Source organism: Ictidomys tridecemlineatus, chromosome 12 (assembly GCF_052094955.1).
Source record: "Ictidomys tridecemlineatus isolate mIctTri1 chromosome 12, mIctTri1.hap1, whole genome shotgun sequence".
NCBI classification, from domain to species: Eukaryota; Metazoa; Chordata; class Mammalia; order Rodentia; family Sciuridae; genus Ictidomys; species Ictidomys tridecemlineatus.
Window position 1 is genome coordinate 59,173,801 of NC_135488.1, and position 11,477 is coordinate 59,185,277.

The window sequence follows — 11,477 nt, forward strand, 5'->3', positions numbered from 1 at the left end:
TTGCAGTTCAGTTGACCACAGTCCTGGGGTTCAAGCAGGTGCTAGACAGTCATATCCTGAATTTGGGCAGGGGTTGGTGGGGCGAGAATCTACTTCAAAGTCATGTAGACCCACTAGGGCAGTCAAACCCAAGATGTAGCTCACCACGACCATCCTGAGTAGGGTACAATTTGTGGGGTACAAAGTACAGAAAGACAAATTTTTAAATAAGAAAACAGCTTTAGTTTCTGTTTCCTAGAAATGGGTCATGCAGTTCTCTCTTCACAGGGACAGTAACAAAGAAACTAAGATGGAGTTTCTATAGTCACATCTTTTTACTCAAATGACTACAGTTACCCTAGTCCCATAATCTCAGTAAAGTGGAATTGTTGCAAGTGACTAATGAGTTTCTACCAGAGCAATTGCTTTGCACAGTCAGTACTAGTAACTTATTTGATGCCTACTTTTTACTGCAGTTATCTTGTGGCCTACACACACATTTTTATCTGTCATCTTACTAATATCTATAAACCCTATGTCTTTTAACCTATGCAAGTCTACAAGATCAAGTTGCTATGTTAATCTAACCTTATCTATATATTAACCCACTTGCTTATAGTTATTTATAACTATACTGACACACTGACTTATTCTATGGCTTAAATCCTATGTTTTATAGTTACATGATTTTTCTATTATTACTTAGGCTTATTCCTGATGAACTTATGTCTTACTATCGCTTATCTATGTTATCTTACCTTATTCCTATAGTCTTTAATCTATGTCTATTGCTTATTGATTATCTATTCTATCTTGCCTTATACCTATATACCCTATATCTATGACTTATTGATTATATTGATCATTTCACACCATAACACTACCTCACTTGCATCTCTGGTAACAGAGGCAGAGAAGAATAATGAGAGAAACTGTTCATTTCTGATTTGGTACTGGAATTTCTTTTTCTTTCCAGTGGACTAATTCAGAGGAGAATATTTATTCCACCAGAGTTCGAGTCCCAGACCAAACAGCCAATAAGGTCAGGGTGCTATCCTAGCCCATCTGAAGTGTGTTGAAGGGGCTGTAGGAATTAACTTCAAGTAAGTGACAATGAATCCGAGTAAAGGGGCAGCCTCTTGGAAAGGAGTGGTTCGAAAAGACTAAAAAGAGCGGCCTGAGGGTAGATTAAGCTCTTTCGTAAGGGGATTGAGAGGGCTTTTATGTACTTATTGTACCCCAATCTTTGCACAATATCTGGTACAATGTGCTCGCCATAAATATTCATTGAATAAAATAATGACTGAGTGAGTGAACGATGCTACTAGCAGGTTCCATGGGAGGAAGAAGGAGGCTCAGGTTTAGGACATAATTTCCAACACAGATACAAAACTCTACCTAAAGGCTAAACCAGGACTACTCACAGTGGGCCTGAGGACTGGAGACCATGAGCTGAGGCGCTTTGAGGAAAACGTGAAGCTGCCCCAGCCGGCCCCGCCCCGCCCAGGTTCCGCCCCGCCCAGGTCCTGCTCCGCCCCGCCCAGGTCCTGCTCCGCCCCTCACAGCTTCCGCCCTTTCAGACCAGGCCTCGACCCCGCCCTGCTACAGGCTGAAGGGGGCGCCCGAGGCCAAGTGCCTTTGCTTGGGATCCCGACGGCCAGGTAATGGGGCCCGGCTTTATCTGCGCCTCTGGGCGGGAGAAGGAATCTAGAACCTCGCGGAGGGAAGACAGCGCCTACCCGCCCTCTGGCAGGTGTTCGCAGCGCAGTCCTGACAGAGCTGAAGCCTGAGGCTCCCTTAGGCAGAAACTGCAGGCCTGTGGGGCCTTGAGAAATTTTTAATGTCTTTGGTCAGAAGAAAACAATGAATCCTTAAAGTCAAAGAAAACGTTTTGATTTTTTTTCTCATAATAGGGGAAGACTTGACGTTTTTAGGGTCCACTAAAATCGATTTTTTTTTTTAATGGAGGAAGGGGAACGTGAAGAGAAAAGTGCCTAACTGAGGCCCAGAAATTTTTTGCTGGAATGGAACACAGGGCCCGGCGCATGCTAGATCAGCGCTCTACAACTGAGCTACATCCCCAGCCCCATGAAAGTTTTAATGGAACCCTGTGGGAGGAAGAACCATTGAATCATTTATTCCGTGTAAAGTATCCTAAGGGCTACAAAAAACAAACAAACAAACAAAAGGTAGAGGCCGTTTAATGCGGAGGGCATGAGAGCTCCTGCCTGTGAGCCGCAGGTGGAAGCTGAAAGCCTTTGTGGATCTGAAAGACACCTGGGGGTGGGCTGGAGATGTTCTGGAGAGTGGGCAAAAGACACAAGTACAACTCTAGGGCCAAGGTAAGGATTTTGGATTTTGTTCCAAGTGTAGCTGGAAATCACTGAAGGGTTTTTAGTAGTGGAGTAACTTGACTTTTGGTTCAGGCACAGTTCCAGGTTAAACCATTCCGAGGGTGTTCTTGGCAAAAGTAAGAAGTATACAGTCAGCAATAAAGTCAGATCCTGCTCAGATGCAGTATATGATCATGTTTAAGGATACCCTTACCACATTTAAAGACAGTCCTCCTATTGCACATTAGTGTGGCATCTAAACATGACTGCAAGCTGCAACCGCAAAGAGATCTTAATCATGGGGAAAAGCACATTTGTTCCTTAACCCTCGAAAACAACGTCAAAACACTGAAACCTCTCATTGCTAAGTATATTTTTGCATACTGTAAAACAAACACTAAGAACTAAAGTATTTTTTTAAACAAAACAAAAAACTTCTCAATAGTTTGAAAAGTGCTTTGCTTGCTTGCTTCTCATTATATAACTTAGGATAGAGCACATATCTTTTCTATGCCTTGGCAGTGTGATACTCCAAGTTTGGATCAGTTCCAATATTTTATCCTTTGTGCTTTCCATTTTGTAAAATTACCCCTGAGACTTCCTTTAATAATGAAGTTCTTTTCTTGCCCATGGCATTTTCATTCTTCACAACCACTTTCCTCATTTATGTTGATAAATTCACTTTCATTAAGTTCCTCTCACTACATACCTAGAGTCTATGAAAAGGTGGCAGTGTCAACATTCACACATTCAGCTATTTTTTTCTGTAATTCCATTTATGTTCTATTTTTGGATTTCACTTTCAAACATTGCCACTTTTGTTTCTTTGCTTCACTTTTATATTTGTTGGCCAATATCCACTTTCAGTTATTGATTTTTATACAATGTTATGTGGGCTTGTCACAAGGAGTCAAGGAAGTAACGCATTACCCACTGTGCATAAACTGAATAGCAAATATGCAGTGACCATTGACCGAGAAATTTTAAAAGAAGTAACATAATTGATCACTGATCATTATGTGCATCTTTTACTTACATAATAATTTGTAGACTAAAGAGCTAGATGCAACTTTTACTTTATATAATTACTCATAATTAATATTCCTTAGCAACTGAAATTTGAACTGTGTTGATAGAGGACTAATGTTAATTGTCTACACTATGGTAACTGAAGTCTGTATACTGGAATTATTTAAACTGAGGACTAACTATACCTAAAATGACAGTGTTTTCAGATGTGAAGGAAGATGGACAGTTAAATAAGACGTATGTGTTTATATTTGTGTGAACCTGTCAGTCTCAAGTTCAGCATTCTATGTAGAAATTGGTCTCATGCACTTAATTTAAAAATAAAGTGAAGAGATACTTATAAGTTTTAGCGTATGTTTTCTTAGTAAATATATTACACATTGATTTGGATTTCTGGTTCAAGAATACTTTCAACAGATTAGCATATTCATTCATTTACTTTTTTCAACTGTAGCCAGAACATAATTAGAACTCAATAAAAAAAAAAAAAGAAGAAGAAGTTGAGGCTAAGGATATAGCTCAGTTGTTAGAGTGCTTGCCTAGCATACTACAAGGACCTGGGTTCAATCCCTAGCACCACCACATACACCAAAAAAAGTTGAATGAATGCTGACTTCCATAAGCCTAAGAAAGAAATATGAAGAAAACTACTTCACAGATTCATTTCAAGAAACAGACACATTGGTGCATTCTCAGATCATCTAAATACCAAAATGTTTCTGAAAATTATCATAACAATCTTTCTCTTAAAGAAACTTTAATTTTCCTTGCATTGTTGAGCTAAAATTTAAATATATAAATTTTAAATTAAAATATATACACACACACACACACTCTCACACACTCACACACACATTTTAGTTCCCAGAGCAGTGGACGATTTTAATCTTTTATCTACCTTTTTTTTATGTTTCTTTTATGATTGTCCTAATGTTCTTTTTGAAGTATGTTTATTGATAAACAAGGAATAGAAAAAAGTGTCATAGAACATGTACATATAGTTTAATAATTAGTCACAATAAAGATCAAGAAATAGAATATTACTAAAAAAAAAAAAAACCCTGAACATCCCTTTGTCCCTTCTAGTCATAATGTCCTCCTTCCTTTCTAGAGAGAATCACCATCCTAGTTTTTGTGATAATAGTTTCCTTGCTTTTATTTATGGTTTTGCCACTATGTATGATCCCTAGGCAGGCTAATTAATTTTTATTATTTGTAAAATTTACGTAGGTAGACTCATGCTATGTGTACAAATTATTTGTCTTCTTTTTATTCAATATTATGTTTTTTAGAGTCCTCAGCATTGTTGCATATAACTGTAGTTCATTTGTTTCATAATGTGAATATACCATGATATAACCATCATAATGTAGATTGACATTTGTGTTGCTTATAGTTTGCAGTAATTGTGAATAAGTCTAGTATAATCTTTATGTTGCCAATATCTGACTTTGTTAATGTAACCTGATGCATATCATTTTTCACACACTATGTGATTGTGAACAAAAAAATCCAAAAAGATCTATGGATAAATTAATGAGAGCAGCAATGTTGTTAAATGCAAAGTCAATATGTAAAAATGAATTATAATTCTATACATTAGCCAAAAATTAACAATGAATTTTTAAAGATGTCATGTAAATTAATATTTTAAAAATAACAGATATCTAAGACTAAAATTTTAAAAAGAATGAGGAAAATTTGGGAAATTATGGATTCTTTTAGATTTTCTGTACACAATCATATCATCTGCAAACAATGAAATTTTCTTTCATTGTAGTACCTTTTATTTATTTGTTTTGTTTTATTGCCACCTTCACTACAGTGTTGAATAGAAGTGATGGTAGTAGGTTCTTTTTCTTATAGGGAAAGCTGTCAACCTATCACTGTTAAGAATGAGTTTGTGACTGGGGGTATAACATATGAAGCCTGGGGTTTACTCCTCGTACCAAAGAAAGAGAAAGAATGGTGTCTGCTCTAGGTTTTTATAAACATTGTATTAGATTATTCCTGTCATCTATTCCTAGTTATTGTCTTCTTTTTATTCAATATTATGTTTTTTAGAGTCCTCAGCTTTGTTGCATGTAACTGTAGTTCATTTGTTTCATAATGTGAATATACCATGATGAATGAATCTTTTTGAATCTTTTTCTTGCATGAACATTATGTTTCAAGAAAGACTTTTTCTGCATTTATTGAGATAATCATATCATTTTCCTCACTTATTCTTTTAATGTGATGAATTACGGTGATTGATATGCTTTTGAGATAAACTCACCTTGGTCATGATGTGTTATTTTTATACATTGCTAGTTTAATTTTCTTTTTTTGTTGTTGTTGTTTAGGATGCTTACATCTTAGCGTGAAATTATCTTACTTTTTTTCTTATAATATCTTTATCTGGTTTCAGTATCAAAAGATTATGCTAACCTCCTAAGATTAATTGAGAAGTTCCCACTTCTATTCTCAAAAGAATTTGTTTAAAATTGAAATTCTTGGTCTTTGGGAGTTTGATGGAGCTCATCCATAAAACCATCTGACTTTTGGCTTAATTTGTAGGACAATATTTGATTATCAATTAAATTTATTTAATAGTTATAGACAATTTAGGTTTTAAAATTTCATTTTTATTTGGTGTTGGTTAAATACCTTTTTCTAAGAATGTGTTCATTTATAATATTTATTGGCATAAAGCTATTCATTCTGTCCTCCTTTACCCCTTTTCATGTTTGAACATTTGTAATGATAACCCTTCTTATTCCTGGTATTGGTTCCTTGTTGTCATTTGTTCTTGTTTCCTCATCTGAGGTCTGAAAATTAGGGTAAATAGCTAGTAAAAAAGGAAAGCAAGGTTATTGGAAGCAGAGCAAATAACATGAACAAATGCCCAAAAGCAAAGTTATATTTGATATTATTTCAATGAAAACCTTGAGGTGAAAAACAGCTTCCAGTGAGGTCAATAATCAAGTCATGAAGGGTCTTGAAGATAATTTAAATTTTACCTTATAGGAGTTAGGAACAACCCAAGAGAAACCCAAAAGAGAAATAAATATGGTTATACTTTTATTTTGAAGTATTACTATGTACTAAACACATACAGTACTAATGAATGAAGTCAACATGACAAAGTTTTCCTTGGGAAAATTATAAAGGGAGAGACAGTCATACAAACCAATTACTATACAATATAATAACTACTAATAAAGAAAAAAAAGTTTATGAGTGCCAATAGCTTTTTCTGAAACTAAAGTTAGATTGTATATAACTTCTATATTGTTACCACTCAACAACTCTAAGCATCTCATGCTTACATTAGTTAAACATCTAGATCCCTTGGGTACTATTAATACAGGATAGCCTAGAAAAGCTTTAGTACCCAATTTGACTCCTTCTGAACTTAGTCCTCTCAGCTAGTATTCTTTGTTTTAACAGAGCACCCAATTCAACATTATGAAAACTAGTTGTTTTTTCTTTCCTTCCTTATAGGTATACAGAATATCCAGATAGTGGCTACACTTCTACCCCTGGTTTGGCTGCCATGCATCATGGGCGAGCTATTGGTAAAGGGCCCTCTACTGCCACACAGACTAACCAACAACCTCCTCGACTTCTCATTGTGCACATTGCTTTACCAACCTGGGCTGACATCTGCTCCAACCTCTGTGAGGCTCTGCAGAACTTTTTTTCTTTAGCTTGCAGCTTGATGGGCCCCAGTCGAATGTCTCTCTTTAGTTTATACATGGTACAAAATCAACATGAGTGCATCCTTCCTTTTGTGGTGAGTATTTATTTATTTTATCCTGAAAGTAAATATGAGGTTTTTGAAACAGAGATCATAGTTTTTAATAGTAAAAGCCACACTTTTTCCCTTATCCAGTAGCCTCCAGTGGCACTATTAGTCTCTTATCTTGCCTACATGGGGGGCTTCTCCTGCATAGAATTCTCCAAATTATTAACATTTAAGGTTGAACTAGGCTACACATTGCCCCACTCCACTCTTGAGAGAAGGAGAAAAACCTTGACATTTACTGTACTTTGAATATAAACAACTGACTTCTTTCACCCACTTTGAAATCTGAATGTATAAGGAAATAAGTCTCTAAATCTCTTCAGAGGTCTCTGAGGCTAAAGGGTCTATTCAATCACCCTTTAACTTCACAGACTTGTCCTTTACCCCAGCGGCCAGCTTTATTTTTCAGAAAACCCTAACTGTGCAAAAACATAAAAATACTTTCTTTATGTTCTACTCAGGCAAAACTCTTAATTCTCTTTGGATAAAACTCCCAATAGAGTTTTAAAAAGCATTGGCTGACCCATGGATAATGTTTTACAAAGCACCCCCACAAGCAACTATCTATTCTTAAACAAAATTCAACTTTTCCTTTTTTTCCTTACATAAAAAGTTCAGAATCACTGGGGTGAGAAAGAGGTTCTAAGATCTAGAGGTTCTATGCATCTTCTTTCTTGAAGTAGCCTTGCTGCTAATATATTTATCAAATGGACATAAATTCTATTCTTCAAGATTCCTAAGGGAAGAATTTCATAAATCTGTTGCTACATTATTAGTTTAATATCTGATTAGAATCAACTCATTTTAATTAATGCCTTATTTCTCTTATTGAAAGTAGAAAGATAATGTTTCTATTGGTTTTTTAAAGAAAGGAAAACAATATACATTGCTTTGTGCTTCTTGGGTTACAGTATTAAAAAATATAACATATCCTTATTTCTTCGGTGTGTCTTAGGCTCATAGAAGCTAGGGCTTTTCGAAATGAATCACATAGGGAACGTTTTGAGTATAAATGCTCCAAGTGCCAAGTCTAGTGATTTTGTCTGTGCATTGTTATTTAGGCTAAGTTGGGGATGGGGAATGAATAAAATTAATTAAGGGATTCAACCAATGTTTTTTACAACTTGAATAAAATTTGGTTCCTCTATTAGTTGTGTATTTCTATGAAACAAATTATACCAAAACAATGGCTTAAAGCAATAAACATTAGCTCATGGTTATTGTGAGTTAAGCATTCATAAGCAGCTAAAAGGTGGTTCAGGCTAGGAGTTCCTTGGTTGTAATCAAGGTGTCAGCCTGGGTTTTAGTCATACAGAGGCTTGGCTGAGGCTGGGGGATCCAGGTCCAAGATGGAATATTAATATGGCTATTGGCAGAAGTTCCTATTTCCTTACCAGTTGGATCTTTCCATAGAACTATTTGAATGTCTTCATTCTGTGGCAGCTGGCTTCTCCTATAGCAACTGATTCAACAAAGGGATAGGACTGGGAATATAGCTTAGTTGATAGAATGCTTGACTCACATGCACAAGGCCCTGGGTTTCAATCTCCAGCATCACAGTGGGGGAAGAAGCGGGGGAGGGGAGAGGTATAGTAAAGAGGAAGCTAGGATACCTTTTATGTCCTGGTATCAAAAATAACATACTATCACTTCCTCCACATTTCCACCCATACTGTTCCACCCTAGACAGAATAACAGGGATAAGATTTACCCTCTTGCCTAAGATAACCAAAACGTGATTTATATGAAAATAGCTTCCAAGACACTGCATGACATACTTTTAGAGGTGAAAACTACAGCTTCTGGAATGGAAAATAATGATAGGGTTAATGGCAGATAAGACATTGCAAAAGAAAAAGCTAGTGAACTTAAAGACATAATAGAAATTATTCAAAATGAAACACAGAAAGAAAAGAATACTTACTTTAAAATTAAATAGTGCATCAGTGAGTTCTGGGACCACTTTAAGAGTCTAATAATACACACATAATTAGAGTTTCTAAAAGAGAGGTGCAGAGGACTAGAACAATATTTGAATAATGGCCAAAATTTATCCAATTCTGATAAAAACTTAAACCACAGATCCAAGAAACTCAGCAAATGCCAGGCATAGAAAATAAAGGAAACTGCACAAAGGCACATCATAAATAATAATAATAATAACCTTATGTTAAGGAGAAAATCTTAAAAGGAACCAGAAAAATACAAAAATTATACTTTTATAATGCTGTAACCCAAGAAGCATAAGCAATATATATTGTTTTTCTTTCTTTAAAAAAACAACAGAAAGGTTATATTTCTACTTTCAATGAGAAAAATAAGGTGTTAATTATCACATAGAGTAAAATAAAGTTAACTGCAAGAAAAGTTTTCTTTTTTCAACATAATTTTTTAATCCTTTACAATAATTGTTCTTGTTGATGCTTAAACTGTTCCTTCTTTGGCCAGGGGAAGCCACATTTCCTTCACATTTTCACATTGGATACTGTTTGGTTTTTTTTGTTTTTGTTTTTGTTTTTATTTTGTTTTTAAACCAGACCCTAATAGTGTTTGATAGCATTTTTGCTTTCTAGAAAGATAAGATTGTCCCATGTTTTTATATATTTATTCCCAGACCTGGATTAGCCAAGAAAAGATTTCTTAATGGAACCAATTTAAATAAGGAAACAATAGAGCTGGGTATCGTGGCATGTGCCTGTAATCCCAGTGATACAGGAGGGCTGAGGCAGGAGGATGGCAAGTTTGAGACTAGCCTGGGCAAGTTAGAAAAATTGTCTTAAAAAATACAAAAGGCTAGAGATATAGGCAGCAGTAGAATACTTCTCGATTCAATCCCCAATATTGCAAAATAAATAGATAGATAGATAGATAGATAAATGATAGTAGAATAACATCTTTAAAGTAGTGAAAATACTGTCAATCTAGAATTCTATACCCAACAAATATCTTTCAAAATCTAAGGTGGTACTTCCAGTTCCAGAAAAGATTAACCCATTAGGCCCCAAGTTTTTAATTCTGTGAATATTTTAAAGAAATGTACACAGGTGTATTATAATAGATTAGAAATCATAATCTATTTGTATTATATTATTATGTATTACATATGATATATAATAAAACATTACAATTAATATAGTATGATTATGTATAATATAATATATATATTTATTAATGTATTTGATTATATATTTATTTACATGTATATATTATACATAATTAGTATGTTGTCATATATTATATAATTAATATATTAATATATAAAATATTTTATTATACTAATTTATATTATATTATTATCATATAAACAGAAAATATAGTTTTATGGGTGTTTCACATTTGAGTTAATGGGACAAAATTGGTTAAATAGATTTCTTATTTATCTTGCTAAGTAAATCCCTGGGCAGTAAATATAACGCAAACATAAGAAGACTCTGAAAGGATAAGAGCCAGATGTGATAACACAAACGTGTAATTCCAGCTACTTAAGAGGATGAGATGGAAGGCTGAGGCAGAAGGAAGGCAAATTCAAGTCCAGTCTGGGCAAATTAGCTAGACTCTGTCTCAAAATGAAAGTTTAAAAGAAGACACAAGATGTAGCTAAGTGGTAGAGTACTTGCCTAGTAAGCATGATATCCTAGGATGAGTCCCCAGTATCACCAAAAAAAAGGGAAATGTTGCACTAAATAGGAACCACAAGATCTGAGAGACGACACAGCAAACAGTTTGCTGAGTTTCTTTTGCCTCATAAAACCTGGACCAAGTCCTGAGAAACATCTTCACGTAGAAACTCGAATGCAGACCAAACAATACCACCCCCCAAAGAAAGCCTACTTATTCTAGCCAAAAGACCACTCTACTCCAACCAATTCATCATAGGAAAACACACACTCACTCACACACACACACACACACAGTTCAACAGCTGTCAGTAAAGACCAAGTGGGGAGTTCACTCTTACAGAATTGTGATAAAGCACCTCTCCTTCCCTGCTGAACAGTCAGAGGAGGCTTAGCGGAAAGCCAGGACTTTCATATCCACTTGACAGGATATCTGACAAGGGAAATAGAAAAAATATAATATAAATTACACCTATATCAGAAATGAAATGAGGTTATCATTGTAGACCCAGTAGACATTCAAATGGTAATAAAAAATGCTACAAACAGCTGTACATGCATAAATCTAATAATTTAGATGAAATGGACCAGTTTCTTGAAAAGTACAAACTATCACAATCACCCAGTATGAAATAGATCATTTAAACAGCCCTATAACTATTAAGGAAATTAAACTCATCATTTTAAAACTTTTGAAAAAGAAATCTCCAGATGGTTTGGGGAATTCTA

At 35.0% G+C, this 11,477-nt stretch overlaps 1 protein-coding gene across 3 annotated transcripts in view; it reads left to right on the plus strand.

The window, feature by feature from the left end:
- The first annotated feature begins 1,537 nt into the window (after positions 1-1,537).
- Positions 1,538-11,477, plus strand: part of M1ap (meiosis 1 associated protein) — a 96,590-nt gene continuing 86,650 nt past the window's right edge. For all 3 annotated transcript variants that reach the window (XM_005329387.5, XM_078028966.1, XM_040271024.2), the window contains exons 1-2: positions 1,538-1,640; positions 6,828-7,119. In XM_005329387.5, coding sequence (XP_005329444.2) covers positions 6,880-7,119 — 240 coding nt within the window. In that variant the 5' untranslated portion in view covers positions 1,538-1,640; positions 6,828-6,879. The remainder of the gene's footprint in view (positions 1,641-6,827; positions 7,120-11,477) is intronic.